Raw genomic sequence first — 17,533 nt, forward strand, 5'->3', positions numbered from 1 at the left:
CCTATTTATTTTGAGATATTAATTTGAAGACTAATTGTGACAGGAAGAGTCAGAGAGGAGTATCATAAACCAAAATGGTTCTATTGATACTTAAGGTGTTTCTGGGACTTAGTTGCTAGGTAGACTTGGTAAACTTTATCTGAATTTTTTTTTTTTTGCCAGAAATAGCAGTTTTTACTGTGAACTCGCTATGCAAATGTTTTTACAATATGCTGTTCCTTCTACTTGGTATTTAAAGAATCTTTTCCTGGCTAATGTATTTCCTTAATCCTTTAATCTATTGCTGAAAACTTGTCTCCTGCTTATGAAATAGTTGTTGCTCCTGATGAGAAAATCTGCTTCATTTTCTGAGCGGCTTTGCGAAGGCGGGAGCAAAGATGAAGCAGTTGTGCCATGTGTAGTTTCTGAAACTGCAGCTTTTAAAGCAAATATTCAGGTTGGTCATTAGGAACAGCTGCCCTCGGTTTTGCTGGGACTTGACTTTTTATAGCCCTTGTTTAGAATAGTCCTGCTGACTCTGTAACACATGGAATTGCTGTCTGTATTTTACAGATGTAGAAAGAAGGGTCTGAAGAGCAAATCACAGAATGGTCAGGGTTGGGAGGGACCTCTGGAGATCACCTAGTCCAACCCCCCTGCTAAAGCAGGTTCACCCAGAGCAGGTCACACAGGAACGTGTCCAGGAGGGTTTTGAATATCTCCAGAGAAGGAGACTCCACCACCTCTCTGGGCAGCCTGTGCCAGGGCTCTGTCACCCTCACAGGGAAAAAGTTTTTCCTCATGTTCAGGCAGAACTTCCTGTGCTCCAGTTTGTGCCCGTTGCCCCTGGTCCTGTCCCTGGGCACCCCTGAGAAGAGCCTGGCCCCATCCTCTTGACTCCCACCCTTTAGATATTTATAAGTGTTGATAAGATCCCCCCTCAGTTGTCTCTTCTCCAAGCTAAAGAGCTGCAGGTGTCTCAGCCTTTCATCGTAGGAGAGATGCTCCAGACCCCTCATCATCTCCGTAGCCCTCTACTGGACTCTCTCCAGTAGTTCCCTGTCCCTCTTGAACTGGGGGGCCCAGAACTGGGTACAGTACTCCAAATGGACCCCTGCTCTTTTAAATCCCCATCTCCTGCCTGTTGTCGTCAGACTTTGCTCTTTTGCAGAACTAAAGAGATACCGGAAGGAGTTTTATATTTATGTGCTTTCTAGGTAATGATGGCAAGACTTAAGGCGTGATCCCACTTCCATTGAGATAGGGAGCCACAGGACTGGGTCTCAGGCTGGTCACTTACTGGCCATTGTGTTATGGGCTGTGCATTTCTCTGTCAGGCTGAAAGCTTGTTTAGAGTGTAGCAGATAGAGAAAAGGACATAAGTAATTCTGGATATGAGGAGCATAAGGTTAGGAAGACAGATCTGCATAGGTTTCTGCAGAGATGTGGTGGAATAATCTGTATGGAGCCTGAATTCTGGCCAGTTCAGGTTGATGGGAGATGGAAAAAGAATGGTCACAGTAACTTTGCAGGCCTTTTGTTCATATGAATGAATGCCCTCAAGCAATTTGAGTCTGGTGGCTTTTTTTTTTTTATTATTAGTAGCTTGTACATCTCTCTATAAATGAGGGCACAACAAGCAGGTGCTTTTTTGGGTAGCTGCAGTGCTGCCTGGGTTTACCCTGAGGGTTCTTGATGGGTTTTTAAAAGCCTAGACAGAATGCCATGAATATATAAACATTACAGATTGGAAGAAGAGAGTGAATGAGAAAATATGAAGTTTTCCTCCAACTTAAATTCCAATATTTTTTTCTTTTCCAAGTGTCATTTGACAAATACCCACTCAGCCATGCTTTTGATGCATCTTTTGTGCTGTAAATGTTACCTCCTGGCAATATGCTTTATGAAAAAGAACTGCTTTCAAAGACCAGTTAATTATAATTATGTTAATGGAAGCATTATTATTTTGAGTGATGACTGATGACTAATCAGGATGCAGGTCATTCTTTTTATTATGGTTAGGAGAGGTCAAGGGCTGCCCACAGTGATCCATAAAATCCCATCCTGGTTAACTGTTCCTTCTTATACCAGTGTTTTTCATCAGATTGCTAATGTGTGCATGATTTCTGTATTCCCTACAATTTTGCAGTTAAGGAAGAAAAGCAAAATGCAAGAACATCATCAAGCACATATTGCTTAGCAAACTAGCTGTCGAAGGTGAAAAATGTTTAGTAGAAACTCGCATGATACGTACAGAATGTGTAACACTCTTGTCTTCCTCAAACAGAATCTAGTTAGAATTGTCACACTGAATTTCTGACACTTGGTTTCTTTTTGGTTGACTTTGTGTATCTGTGTCAGAACTGCTGTGAACTTTGGGTTGGTGAATACCCTTGCCGGCAGTTTGTGTTTTTTGTTAGGATGTGGTCTGAGAGATGGCAGTTGTAGTGACAGATTCTATGGAAGTACCAGTTCAGTTTCATGATTTAAAGGTAAGAGTGAACCATAACTGAGTTATCACTCATGAGTAACAGTTGAATGTACATGATTTAGCTAGTTAATTGTGTCCTGTCCCTTGAAGTCATTTTTGCTATTGCCACTCCTTTAAAGCGGGTGTCATGGTCTGATATTACTGTCATGGTAGGTGTTTGAATTGATTTGAGTAAAGAGAAATAGCAGCCACAAAGCTTATTGTATGAACTTTCAAAGTTTGAGTGCTTTGTTGAAGTTTGTTGCATTGTTCATCATGAACACCATGGCTCTGCTTCAGAGGTGCACCATTTTCTTTGTTGAACGCAGGATGTTTAGTAAACTTGTTTACATTTTCCTAAATTTATTTTAAAACTTTAGGGTTTTTTTGCAGTTTCTTTCTACACGACAATTTCCCTGATAAAGAAGAGGGAGAAACTAATGTGCATACCATCTTTGGAGATTATTTCATGTCAAGGGAAGCAGGTGTGTGTGAAAACGATTTCTAGTCCTGAAGTTCTTGTGTGTCTCTCTCTTAAAAGCTCAGAGCAGGCTTCAGCTGTTTAAAATACCCCTACCACTGGTGGAGAAAGAGATGCTGGTGACCGTGGGATGAAAGCCTTTCTAATGGCTATTCTGCAGACTGTAGTAGGTACTGGTTTGTATTCTCACCATAGTCCAGTAGACCGGCAAATCATCTGCTGTCCTTTTCCAGTTAGTCGTCTTTGTTACCAGCAGGACAAGGGGTCCTTTTGAAGAAAAGGGAGTAACTCTCCTTTTTGCAGTCAGGGATAGCTGTAACCTGTTCCCGGGTGTTAGTTCCCAGCTACTGAAATGCCCATTTTATCTTTTTTTTTTTTTTTAGTAATCTTGACACATTTAAGTAATTTTTGACATAGTTTCCTTTTCCTCTGCTCCCTTTTCCCCAGTGTTACTCTTTGTCAGTCCACCATCCTCTCCTCATTCCAGCACTTGAGAACCTTGCTGTAGAAATGAGATAACCTTGTTCAGTTAAATTCACCTTCAGGATCTGCAAGGTATACTTATGCTTTAGGTGGTTAAACAGATGCTGTTACTGAAGATTTTATTCTGCTTTACTCCTTTTTTTTCCTGTTTTCTTTTTTTCTATCCTTAATATGTTTATATAAAGACCATCAAAAGTGTAGTAGTGCTGTAGAGGTAGTCATGTTCTTCTATGAACCATCAACTCAGAAGTCGGCATTTCAGAAGAAATTTGCAGTGTAATGTAGCTGTAAGTAATAGTGTTCCTTTGAGTTTATATCTTTAACTCGAAGGCAAGTTGTTTGATAACCCAACCAAATGAAAAAAGAACACATCATGGTAAGATAATGGTGGGAAAGTTCTTACAGCAGGGATTTTGAGGACTGGATTATTAAGTGAAGGACCTTAAGGTAAACTTTACCAAACAACCCTGCGTTCTACATCTTATTTAAATGATTTAAAACTGTAGCTATTCTGGAAGCATCTATTTATGGTAATCTTTTCCTTACCTCTCTACCTATAAATCATTTGTCTGAAACCTGGAATTTAAGTTTATGTACAGAAGTTAGAAATGATTCTTAATACAGAAGGTTGAGTGTTCTGTGTCTAATGATTCGAAGAATCCTTTTTCAGGAAGAGGTAAATTACAGTTGCACAGTATGTCTACAAGCTTCCTATTGAGTAGACACTTGAATATTTGCAGGGTGGGAGAAGAAATCAGACGGCTTGTTAGAGAGAATGGTTTTGGTTGTCTTTGTTTTGCCAAACCAAAGACGATAGTACTTTGGGTTGCTGTTACTTCTGGCAGAGGTGGATTAATGGGCAAGCTGTAAATGAGGCTGACATAATAGAACAGTTTGTCGCGCCTACGCTGTGTGTGGTTCAAGAGACTGACATGCATGTGGATAAATACGCCAGCAAATCTAAAAGTCTGAAATGCCTGTGATCAGCAGCTGGAAATGGAAAGAGATGACCTCTCCCCCCCCCCCATCTAACGCTTAAGCAATGGGAACAGAAGGTCTAAAGGCCAGAGAACGTGTCTTGCTGTGCCTTGGTTATGGCCTGTGGTTTGTTTTGATGTTATGGTTTTCAGAAAATGTAGCTGGCTTCCTAAATCGCTCTCTTTGTGTAGGCAAGGCCTTGCAGTGCTGTGTAGGGGTTCGGTTTCCTAGAGCATTTAGAGAGCCTCCTCAGGGCTGACAGTTATTTAACGTGACTATATAAAACACGATTTCTCATGCGTTTTTGTGTTAGCTCTGTAGAGGCTTTGACAGAAGGCATTTCTGAAGTGCCCTTGTACGTTTTCCAAATGGCATTAAAAATGTTGTGGGGCACATACCGTAATTTGTCTGCTTAAATTACCTGACAGAAGTAATGATAATACCTTAGCTGAAACAGTTCTCTGGGCCTCTGGTGGTGGGAGAGAGAAGAACGCCTGAAATACTCCCAGGATTTCCAGCGGGTCTCCTGGTGTGCAAGAATTCCCGTCACGTACAAGGGTGTCAGAGGTGCGTGTTCAAGGGGGGAGAAAAGGAACCGAACGACTCTCTCTAGCAGGTGCTTGCTTGTGCCTGGTGGAGTTTAGCAAGCTAGATTTAATTATAATTCTGTTAGTAGGTCTGATGCTGGCTCTACACTGCACCGGTAGCTCTCTTAAAGCATTACGTGAAATTTCGTGAACTGAGAGAGACTTAATAAGAGGACGCAGAAGTGCATGTTAGATACTGAGGCTAGGGGAGTACGTTGCATCTGTCATCATTAATTTCAAGTGGTGATTTCTTTAGTTACTTTGTGGTATGAACGTTTTCTTTAAACTTTGTTTAGAGAGATTGGTATGCGTTCTCTGCAGTAAATAATCTTAAAATGTTCCGTAGAAATACATTTAGGACTGCTTGCAGTTTTTTGTCTCCTTGTGCTGAAGTCACTTTAAATCCATCACCCCAGCCTGTAGAGTCATCAGGCAGAAATCTTTCTGTGAAGGTAGATGAGTTGTTCCTGCATCAGTTTTGCTTGAGCATACTGAGGACAGCCATGTAATAACATGTAGTAATGAAACCTGTTGGAATTTTAGAGGAGCATCTAGTCTCTTTGATCTTGCTAACGAGCAATGATTCAAGTGCTACAGATTGTAAAGGATCTGGTGTCGCCAGCAAGACGGAGAACAGATACTGCTAAGAAAGGTAAGGGCAGCACTGGGATATATTCAATGTTCTGAGTAATTTACTGTAAATCAGAAATATTTTGGAGTTTGGCTGTAGTTAAATTGTGTACTTGATAGTTAAAAATATTTTTTCTTGTGGCATGTACTGCTGCTATAATTTGGCTTTGAACTATATTCAGTCTAATTATTATCGTTTTGCAACTGCAGCTTTCCCCAAAGAGAATCCCGATGACGTTTTTTATGCTGAAGATGGAGTTTATGTCAGCTTTTGTAACTGCTACTGTTAGATCTTTTCATTATTTTTCTATGGTAAAAATGTTTTTTCTTGTGTGGATAGCTCAGGCTGTGAAAATAGCAACTGTATGCTGTGGAATCCCATCAGAATAGCTTTCAAAGTCTTAATATTCGAAATGAGAACAAAAGCAAAACCAGGCTTATTTAGTGCTTATGGAAATGAGAGAGACTGGAAGTACACAGCTGCACTGCTGTTTAGGTTTTACAATGAGATTATTTCTAGATTACAACTAACTTCAAAATCCGAAATGGCTCTTGCAAGTGTACAAAACATGACGTGAAATACTCAATTACTGTTCTAAATTAATTGATGTTAAATGCTTTTCTTGTTCTCTTCAGTGTGTTGAATGTTTGTTGGTTTTTCTTCGCTGAAGTAGTGCCATCCTTTGTGGTATCTGGCATGCTTATCTAATTAGGAATTGATTAAACACTTTTTCTCATCTTTGCTTTTACATCTTAATTGTTTGCAATTGCTGAGTATATGGTTTGTAGAGGAATTAAGTAATTTGTAGAGATGTCTTAAAAATTGCATTCCTTTCTTACTAGAATTAATTTTCGAGGACTGTTGTGTTTTGTATTGAATAGGTCATGAATAATTTAGGATCTACAGCGTGTGTGTCTGCCTGTTACTATGTCATTGTTCTGTTCTGCCCTTCTACGTAATGTGTGGCTATAGGCAAGCGCCCTTATTTTAACTCACTCATCTAATAACATCAGGCTGCTGTAATTCTAATGAGTTACTTGATGAAACACCTCTGTAAGATACCAAAATGAGTAAAGGTAGAACTGGGCTCTGCTGTTATACTCTTATTCTGAAAAAAAGGCATGTATTTCATAAATCCGAGCTTCCTACTTCTTTAGATTTTGCAGTGATTGGTTGAACATCCCACCCAACAGTTTTATAATTTCATCAGAGTGAATTACTCAATTTGTTCTACGTTCACTGTTCATTTTTTGATTTGTGTACTTAACGCTCCACTAGTTACAGAGAAGAATGAGGGGGACAGGACTTCCACTTGTCTGTTCTGCATGTAGCTAGCTTGGTTTTTATAGTAGTAGTGTAAAAAACTGGTTTAAAAAGAGAAGACCAAATATACATATATATATATATAAAAAATTATTTATTGGAACAGATTCAATGGAATTGGAAGGGAAAGCCTTGAGAAACATAAGGAAATGCTCATTCTCTCAGTTCTAAAGCTCTGAGGTTTTTTTCTCTCCGTTTGTTTTACTCCCTTGTTAAAAGACAGTAATTTTGGGTCATTGTTTGCATGGTATTCTCAAGCTACCAGTAACTGGGCTAATTAGACGCTAGCTTTTACAGAACTTGGTAATACATTTTGACAAGAAGTATTAAGATCTTACTGTTAAAAAAAAAAATTCGAGCATTCTCAACGAAATATTTACAGGAGATGCAAAATGCTGACAGATTTCTGTGGTAAATACAGCAATTTGAGTAGGCATTAGTGTGTTTTTTTTCCCCCCCCCCCACAGCATGCAACATTAGGCATCTGGTGTATGTGAAGGACTGTATTCTACAGAAATGACTCATTCTCATTATTGTTTTCAGTAAATGGAAAAATGGATTTGTAAAGGAAGAGTTGCTAGGAAGCCCAGTGTGAATGTGAGGTGAATTCACTGAGACATGAGGGATGATATGTGAAGTGTTTACCAATGTGCTTTCAAATTGGTGTTGGTAAATGGTGAGGGTTTTTAATCTCACTCCTCTGGTGTGTCCTCTTCTTCCCGTTAAAAAAAAATGTATTTATCATTAGAATGTGATTTACGGGGTAGAAGTCTGAAATGGATTGTTTTCAACTGGTGTGAAAAATTTCTGTAAAATCTGTCCCTTGTTGTGCAAAATAGGAACTCGGGAAACTGAAATTGAAAATAACTGAGCAGATAATTGCAGAAGGGTTGCTGCACGTGGGGAGTGGAGGAGGAGCATAGCCTTCAGTAGGGGCCTAACTTGCACTCGGGAGGAAAATGTTACGAAGTAGTGCAATGTATTAATTGCCTATTCCATGTGTTGTACCTAGTTACCTAGGAATGTCCTAACTAGTACTGTTTTTCTAAAGAGTACACAAGGTCATGGGGGAGAGGATTCCTCTGGCCTCCGATTTTCCCAACACTTTTTTTCGGGGTGAGACCTAGCCAAGAGTGTGTCTTTTTGCATCCATGGTTCCACAACAGAAGCTTGTTATAAGGTCTGTGGTAAGTATGGCTACTGTGGAGGAGAAAATTCAATCCCTGCAGAAGAAATTCCTGCAGAATGTTGTTCAAAAGAAACCCATTATTAACGTTTCATGAGTTGAGATGTGAATTTAATAGGATAGTTGAACCTGCCAAAGCTGCTGAGTCTAATTGTTGGTTTTTACAGGCCAGAGTTTGTTTTCATCGTGGCTGTGACCCACACCACTAGTTAAATTTAATTTCATTTTCTCTATCATAAGAGTGTGATAAATTGGTGGTTTACAAATACAAGACTAAATCCTGCAGATAGTTATGCAGTGTCAGTATGGGTGCCCACCTTGTCTCCCAGTTGCAAGTCCTGTGGTTATGGCTTTGTCTTCAGTCTTTGGCTTGAGGCTGACAGAAAATCCTTCAGTTCAGTAGGCCTCTTAGGTGCTTGCTTAGTGACACGTGCAATGAGCTAACCGGTAAATTTTGGTTTATAATGTCTCACGTTTCCATCCTTGTTTTTAATACTGTGCTGCTTAATTTGAATCCTTTAATCATTTTTAAAAGAAAAAACCCGCCCTGTAATTGTGTCCTGTAGTCTTCCAATTGCAGTGAAAGCTGAGTGCGTGGAGTTTTTTGTTTGCTTTTTATGGTTTTTGTTTTTGGGAAACCCCAGACCTTTACTATATTTAGATAATGTCAGGTCAGTTAAAGGAAAAAAAATTGTTTCTAGTCTGTTTATTGTCGAAGGGGTAACACTTTGCATACTCTAGAAGTTTGAAGGTGAACATGAAGTTATAAAGAAATTTTGAAGAGGTTGTTGCCATTATTTTATTTTATAAGACTGAATTTCTTAAACAATTCATGAAATTGAAAGTTTGTCTTTGGATAAAGCCCTGAATCATGGCGGTATAAAATTCTCTTGGTAAGTGTTCTAATTCAAAGCCGAACATTTCACAAGATCTGAAACCTTTCTGAATTTTAAAAAATAATTCAAGTGTTACTTCTAGAGAAATCCATGTAGAGTATAAATCTATTAATTATTTTTTTCCATCACTAAAATCTTGATTGAAATCCAAGTTGTTTAAAATTAATGAAGAAATGTTCATGTTGATGTCTTTCCTCTCTCCTTCCTTTTACAAATGGCAACATCACCTTGATGTTAGGATATAAAAAGAGATGTTGTATTAAAATGCTGCTAGCAGATGGGACAACTAAATCAAAGTCATAGCATTAGAAAGGCCTGCAGTGTTTTAGTGTAAGAGATAGATACCTGAGAGAAGAGTTTGGTCTGAGTTTTTTACGGGTTGTGAGAGGAGATGTAGGTTTGGTCACTGCGGTATTTGGCTGTGAGCCAACGATATTGCTCATCAGGAATCCCCTGCGGTTCTGTAGGCAGTGTATCTCATCGCAGCCTTTGAGGTTTCAGACAAAGCTTATGGATATCTTCAGTTTCAAAGATAATTTTCATTCTGGAAATGTGGGCCTATGAGGTATGTAAACATTGGGCCAGACAAGGATAATCCTGTTTAAATGTGCCACTAATAGCTCACACATCGGAACTTACTGCCTGGATTCACTTGCAGATGGTAGAACCTTGTATTTCAGACTTAGATGGCAGATTTCTTGCCAAGTCTCTTTTCGGTTTCTTTCTTTTGGAATGGACTAAGTTGATTAGTTGCAAGATGGAGAAAAAAAAATAAAGGTCCTGCATCAAGTAGCCATGGTACTTTCTCATTACCTTTGGTGATAGCAGAGCAAAGGTATAATCAAATGCATTCCCTTAAGGCAACTAGTGAAATGGTGGAAACGCTCTTCAGTCTCTTGATTTTTCTGTTTGTTACAACATCTTTGCACAGGAGGCTGAGAATTTTGCGTCTTCTGGGAGGTTTCAGGGTTTCCTGAATTTGTTTTTTAATTTCTTTTTTTAACTTCCTGCTTTCCTCCAGAAAGAGTTATATACTTTTCCCTTTCTGTTTATTATTTTTTTTTAATTTAGTATTTTATTCTTAAGTGTCTTTTTATTTATGCAAGAAACCATTTTTTACTCTTTCAAAATACTTTTTTTCTTTCACTTTTCATTGTCTGCTTATAGGAATTTCCTTCACTACCTTAGAATTGCCCCACTTTTAAATACTCTGCAAAGAACATTGTGTAGGAAATGTCTATTTAAAATAAAAATCTTAGGACTTCTTGGTATTTGACCTGGGCTCTCTGAAAAGCAGAGCTATATGTTATTGCAGTTTGCTTTCAAGTAGGGTTCCACAAGCATGCACATGAGCTGATTGAATGCAGCATGCAGCCTAAAGCTTGGAAAGTTCTTGAGGAATTTCTGAGACAAGTTCTTGACCATCATTGACAGCATCTCATTTGTGCTAAGCTTGGCCCAATTGTTCAAGCTTTTGGCATACATCATAGCCCAACATGCATCTTCTGTGATTCTTCCTCCAATCCAGGTGATGGAAGATCCTGATTCCTTTTCAGTCGCAGGAGAATCTCATGTTCTTTTTGCTGTGCTCTTGGTTAGTCCCACAGAGGGTGGCGGTATGCAAGAACTGTCATGGTGACTGGTATTTTTTGTGTAATTGGATTGAGCAAGTGACATTAATGAAAAGATACGCATGCTTTCTGATGCAAACCAATAATAAGATTATTTTTCTGAAGAAAGTTCTTCTGCCTCCCTCTTGCTCCTGAGCCAGAACCAAGTTACTGAACAAATCAGTAATGCTTTCAAGGATTGCTTAGATTTTTTTCAGGAGTATGGAAAAAAAACAAACCCACACTAGCTCTTTGCCTGTACCTCTTTGGTACCAACTTAACTATATCAGAACTTTTTCCTGTGGTCCTGATCTTCTACCTCTTCTCGCAGGCTGATCATCTGTTTTCTTCCAGGGAAGCTAAACACAGACAAGGAATGCAGCAGGACTGGATAACTTCTGGAGACATTTAAGTTGTTAGTGAAACCCAAATGGTGTTCTGCATTAAAAAGAGTAGATGGAGATAACTTTTTCTCACATCTTAAAAAAAATAAAAATCAAATGCAATTCAGATTATTTTTTTTTTCCCCTCTTGGAGCTGCTTCAAGAATTTTTTCAGTTCATGTGATTTAATTATACATAGAGTTCCTCTGTCTTTTCTTTCAAAAACAATTGCACCTCATACCCTGTGGTGACTTCTGATTGACAAAAACATTATTTTAGTTAAAAGAACCCTAAGAAGAACTTCAGCTTCCTCGGGCTGTATCTAGGAGGAAGAAAATAAGTCTTCTCATTCCAGTGTACCTAGCAAAGCTGATGTGAAAAATTGGTATGTAGAGTAGATGAGATTATCACAGACCTCTTGCTTGAAGATGGGCTATTGACCGTAGCGGTTCGTCCATGTAACCGGTGTTACTACAGTTCACATGAGTATGAATGAAATTTGGGTAGTCATGAGTATTTTATTGTTGAAGGTATATTATTATAAAGTTGGTTGGGTATTTTAATTGAGAAATGCTGAGTAGAAGTAAACGTTTTCTAGACCTATAAACTTATTCTTAAATGACTTCGGTTTTTTAGAGGTAGAATGGACAGGAGAGAAGAGCGGCCTTTTTCTCATAAGGCCAGAATGTGGACGAGCAGTAAATTTTATTTCTTAATTAAAATAAAAATGAACTGGGCAAGTTCTTCAGTGAGCCGCCAAGTCTGACAGCAGGGAGTTAAATCTTTTTTTGTGTCATTAGATATGAAATTGTGCCCATGGCAGTCAAGATGACTTACTGTATTCTGCAGCTCATCAGTACATATATACACAGGTTCCATTCTTTATTTAGTTTTTACCAGTGTGACAAAATTTAACTGTATTTCAACAGGCTCTGCTGACACTATTATATTTGTATTAAAGTTAGGCCTTTCGCCTGTGGTTTCACAGGTAGTTAATGCTGGCATAAGTGACTCCTCCTGAAGATGCACTCCTGGCTTGCTTCTGCTGCTCATCATGTCTCCTCATCCCGGTTCAAATCCCTATCGAGCTTCGCAGGCACTCGTATCGTCGTACAGTGATGTGAACTGGGAAGCCGATCCAAATTAAACTATACTTTTCTTGTTGAGCCAGTTTTAATCTTGATCAGTTTCAGTAATCCGGCTGGTGATGCAGGTTCACAAAGGTGCGTGCCAGCTCCAAGGAGGAGCCAGCAGTGGGATGTGAGTAGGTGGGGGTGGCCTTCCTTCAGTGGTGGTGCTGGCCTGAAGTGCTGCTGAGATGGGCTGCCACGGCAAGAGTGTGAGGAGTTCTACCTCAGGAGATACAACCCCAAGCAAGTAATAATACAGTTGGATCATTGAACAACTGGACACACAGTGACTCATCTAGATGATGTTTACCTAAAATACTCTATTTCTGAGGCTGGCCTTCATTATCTCTCACTTTGAAGAGTAATAACTTTCATGGGATGTACATACATTGTGGCTTTTCTGTTGCATTTCTTTGCCTGACAATTTATTGCCTTTTTACTTTATTTAAAAAAAAAAAAAATTGCTGAAAATAATTCTTCTCATTTGTGTGATGCCAGCTGCAGTGATTAAGAAAGGTCACAGTGCTGCTTAGCCATATGTAGCTGTTAATGATTTACTTTAGTGTCTGTTTATTTGGTCTTTGCTTATTAGGTACGTAGCATCATTTAACAAAGTACTTAGATGTTGTATCTTGGGAATTGATCTGTGGCTTAACAAAATTAATACAGATAGCTTGAATTTGATTTAGCTATAGAGGAACTACAGAAAAATGAAGTGCTGCATGTTCTTTATGCAGTAATATTAGTCAACTGGAATGAGCTAATTTACAAGAAAAGCACAGAGGACAACTGATCTCCAGCTTCATACCATGATTTGTTACTCCAGTATGTGTTGGGGTTTTTTTTTCTTTCTTTATGGGGGTGGGGGGGTAGGACCCTAAACCCATGAATCAACTGTAATATTCTCAGTAAACCTGAAATCGAACTTTAGGTTCCTTATTTGTAGCATATGGGAAATGTGTCAGCTTATCATAAAATATTCCTATTAAAAAAAAAAAAACAGGTTTGAAAAAGAATGAAGAGTCAGGAACAGTGCAGTAATGTAATGGGGAGAACCACAACAGTTCAGTGGCCTTTCTGCTAGATGGGACAGAAATTGAGTTTGGTATAAATCACGGCTGTGTTGGCATCAGTGAAGCTGATCTGACTTGCTGTGTGTGGTGGTGTGGTGTTTGGTTGTTTTTTTTTTTTTTTACCCCGCCCCCAATCCACCATTTAAAAACTCCAAGAAAAAAACCTATTGTTGTGTGTGTTTGTGGTTGTTTTTTTTTTTTTTTTTTTTTTTTTTTAAGTGGGGGTGGGTTTGTTCACTTGTAGTGGTGAGCGGCAAACTCGGGACTGGTTTCACTTCCATTGCAAGGGTCTAAACAAGCTTCTCTTCTTCAGCTAACGTCAAAAATCTGAAATATGAATATAGCATTGGTTAAAATTTTTATTGACACAAAGTAGTAAAAAATGGAAGCGAGCAACATGCAAGCTAGAAAGACTAAATGATGGTACATGGTTGTAAGTTGCTGTTCATCCTCTTCTGGTAATGGGCTGTCTTGCGGTTTTAAATTCTGCAGGTGACGGGATGTTCCTGTGTGGCCTTGAGAGCTTTTTACAGTTCAGATTCAACGGTTTGGTCCTGCCTGATGGCTGAGTAGAAACAGAAGAAACAAAGCCTCATATAAATCTGTTTTTAAAACTTGTGGTATTGAGGCTCAGTTTAATCCGCACCTGTTGCAGTATGCGATTTATGCTGTTAAATCCGTCCGGACTGAGTCTGTGGAATGCACAGGACTGGCGCTGAGCTGGAGCAGCAGTACTGGTGCGAACTCCCTCTTGTGATTTCAGCGCAGCAGAGAGAACCTGGCAGTTGGGTGGAAAGCCCAGCTGAGAACAAGGTGGCTTTATTCGGTTTCTTGAAAGAAGAGGACAGCTGTGTGTGGGGAGTTAAGGATTCTTCAAGTACTTGCTTAACGTTTCAAAAGGTCAATGGGTTACATAGTTTTGAATTTGAGCTGGTGGGATAAATGTGTTTGGATTTCTGGTTTCAGTGGTACTGCAGCTGAGACAAGGATGCTGTTTTGCCCGAGGCATTTGTCCAGTATGTTTGGAATAGAGATGAGATCTCGAGTCTGGATCTGAATACTGCAAAAAAGGCGTTTGTGTCCTGCACTTTTCCTTCTAGATTGTACAACTAAGGCGAAACATTTTAGTCCTGGATTTGGAGACTTTCTGAGAACAGGCTGGGGACTCTTCATGAAGGGTCTAGAAAAACAAGCCTCATTCTCTGTCTTGTGTTGTCGTAGTTCAGGTGAACATATATTTTCTGACCTTGATTTTGGTAAGACGACGGCAATTGTGCGTATGCCTTTTTCAAGTCTGTACAACTTTTTTCCTCTTGTGGGCTCTCAAAGTGTAATGTTGACATTATTTGACACTATAAAGTGTACTTTTTTTTTTTTTCTTAAGGAAAAACTTGTGCTGTTGAGATGGGCATGCTTAAAGCAATGAGGGATCATCTCATTTTTCTTTGCCTTAAATTGTGGTTTCCAGTATTTTAGCCTCATTTAGTCTGCTAAATATGAATGCTAGTGTGCACGTTTATTGGTTGTGAAGCTTGCAAAGAATTTATTTAATACATTTACAGCTTAAGAAGTTGACAATTTTGTTAAATTGCAGTAAATGGGAATAAGCAACAGTGCAGAGACAGATGCTGATAAGTTTGCCTGTTTGTTTTTAATGACTTAAAATGTGGTGAATATTTCAAACTGACAGGGTCTCAGCTGGACATTATCTACAACAGATAATTACAGCAGTTGGATGGCTTACTGTTTTGGTGTCTATTGACAATTCACAACTTTCCTGGATATCTTATCTGGCTTCTCCAAAAGTATTTTTATTTCCTGTTGAGCTTTTGGATCTTTTGGTATAGCTTGTAAGCAAAACATCCAGACATCTCAAATCAGATAACATACCCAAGTTTTTTAGTTAGTCCTGTCTAACAGCAAATAGAAATACTGGTTTCTCAGTGGAATAGGATCCCCTGATTCGTCCTTCTTGTTGCAAGTCCAAGCAGCTTCTTCTAAAAGAAATTATCTGCCAGCATTAGAATTAAACTATCCATAAAGATGTTAATTTGAACTGAATTTCCAGATCAAACAGAAAACTTAATGGCAGCTAATTAAATTCTTCGTGGAAATGAGAAAATGAGTACACAGATGCCCAAGACTGCTGCTGTCTCTTTGCTAATAAAGCAGCTAACGAAGCGTTTTCTAGCTGTACCTGGAGGGGGCAGGTCCTGGGTGGGAATGTTTTCCTCAAGGAACAAACCCTACAACCTTCTGCATCACACTGCAGATGATGTAGGTTTCTTTTTCCTACCATTATCTTCTGTAGCATTACTACATGGCAACATACTTAAATAAAATAAAATAGATATGAAGACACTTGATGCTCCTGTCCTGGAGAAAAGCACGACACCCGTGTCAGGTGTGACGGTTGTTGGTCACGGTGGCTTAGCTCTTCATTGCAGGCCACGGTGATGAGCGTGATACAACTCTCAGAACCTGCTGGCCACGAGGGCTCTGTGTGTGTGTGTGGGCTCTGTTGTAAAATGACTCCGGGCTCACTGACCGCAGCCCTTGTGAGCAGATTCTGTCCATATGCAGAAGCTCATTGATATTCAGCTTGTGGACTTCTTTTGATACTCTGGTTTGCCAGATACCACTGCAGTACCACTGCTGGATTGCAGGTGTTTCCTACTGCCACTTGGCAGTAGCTCGAGTGCATACTTAACACAGAATTTGCAGTTTGAGTAATCAATCTACAAGAGTTATTTGAAGAGTCTTATAGAATTTAATTGTGCCTTTAGCCTGAGGGTGGTCTGAAGGCTTTGGGGGGTTTTGTAGCTTTTAAGCCAGGTACAGCCTTAATGCACGCAGTTGAAACCACTTGTTCCTGGGGAGTGAAAGTTGTGTGCAGTGGTTGATATTTCTCCCTCCCTTCCCACTGTGTGTTTTTGGGGTGGTTTTTATTTGTTCTTAAACATAACCGTTCTTTATATGGCCCTGTTGTGCTTTCCGAATGACACGTTATCACAGTACAGAGGCTCCGTTCCTATGACACGTTAGCAGGTGGCTTTATGTGATAGTAGTCTAACACAGATATTAATGAAATACAAGGGAGATGGTAGGAAAAGAAAGATCTTTATTTCCTTTTGTTTTAACTTTTCATTGAAAAATAGATTTCTATTTAAGAAGATAAAAATAAAAATGTTTTTTTCTCAGCGTGCATGTCATAGTGGTATAAATGATGTCCGCACCTTCCTCTCCTTGACTAATGTAGGCACCAGTTATATCCAAACATGAAATGTTCAGACAGTAATCTTTCTTTTTATTTCTCCAAAAGCAAGTGGCAGTGGCAGAGCGTAAGGTATGGGTGAATCAGGTTGCACAAAACTGTCTGCGTTTATTGCCTGGCAAATATTTTTATTCCCTGGAAACTGAAGGAGAAAATGCCTGTGTTTTTCTTTTCCTTGTTTTTAGATAAGATGTATTTTTCTTTTGAGATTTATCTAATGTAGCAGGCAAGATAAATACCTAAGTGTTGGGGGGGGTTGGGGGGGTTGGGGGCAGAAGCTGAGTGTGAATAGGCAAGTTTCACCATGTCTGCTAGTCTACACTGTGTGCTAGATTTTTCCCCCAAAATATTTGACTAAAAGGCCTCTTTTGCATGCTGTTTTTTTTAATCTCCTTTTTGTCAGGAGTATTTTCCAGAAGTTAAGGCTAAGTTTCAGTCTTTCTTTTGGAAATATAATTTGGAATTTTAATTTTAGTGACTTTGGTTCACTGATTCCTGTCACAGTTAGAATGGAAGTGTCGCTTTTGTTGTTAAACCTAAGTTTTGAGTGGGAGGTAGCAGTAGTCTGAAGGAAATAGTTCAGTTCACGGATCTCAACTGGAATGTGAGAAGTTGCCTCGATCTGAGACTTCCTCTTTCTGATAGAAAAGGAAGTACTGTTTGTCCTAATGAAGGGACTTTGGTAACAGGACTATGCTGTGATCTTTCATAGAGAAATATTTTCTGTTTTATTTAAAGTGACATTGTTTGGATTAGTAGAACAATTCTTCGTAATTTTCAAGTGTTGGGTGTTTTTGGGATGCTTCCAGGGCTTCCCAGTGTGTGATACACTGCTGACTTCAGGCATTGCAGTTTGCTGTGTGATGGATAAATGGCTGCACCGTTGCTCTGTCCTAAATTTTCTTCTCCTAAAAAGAAAAAACCTGACTAATCCTTCTCTTTTTTTTTGACACAGCTGTACATTGAAAAGGCTTTAATGTGTTTTGAAAAATTTCTTCATCTATGCTGCAGCTGCGTCGAGTCCTGGAGCCACCATGTCTCACCACTCA

At 39.2% G+C, this 17,533-nt stretch overlaps 1 protein-coding gene across 1 annotated transcript in view; it reads left to right on the forward strand.

Annotated features, from left to right (window-relative positions):
* Window positions 1-5,557: 5,557 nt before the first annotated feature.
* Window positions 5,558-17,533, forward strand: part of USP6NL (USP6 N-terminal like) — a 109,589-nt gene continuing 97,613 nt past the window's right edge. The window contains exon 1 of the mRNA XM_086474781.1: window positions 5,558-5,630. Within this exon, the coding sequence (XP_086330907.1) occupies window positions 5,558-5,630 (73 nt within the window). The remainder of the gene's footprint in view (window positions 5,631-17,533) is intronic.

This window comes from Leptosomus discolor, chromosome 1, assembly GCF_034619465.1.
Source record: "Leptosomus discolor isolate bLepDis1 chromosome 1, bLepDis1.hap2, whole genome shotgun sequence".
In the NCBI taxonomy this organism is placed as follows: domain Eukaryota; kingdom Metazoa; phylum Chordata; class Aves; order Leptosomiformes; family Leptosomidae; genus Leptosomus; species Leptosomus discolor.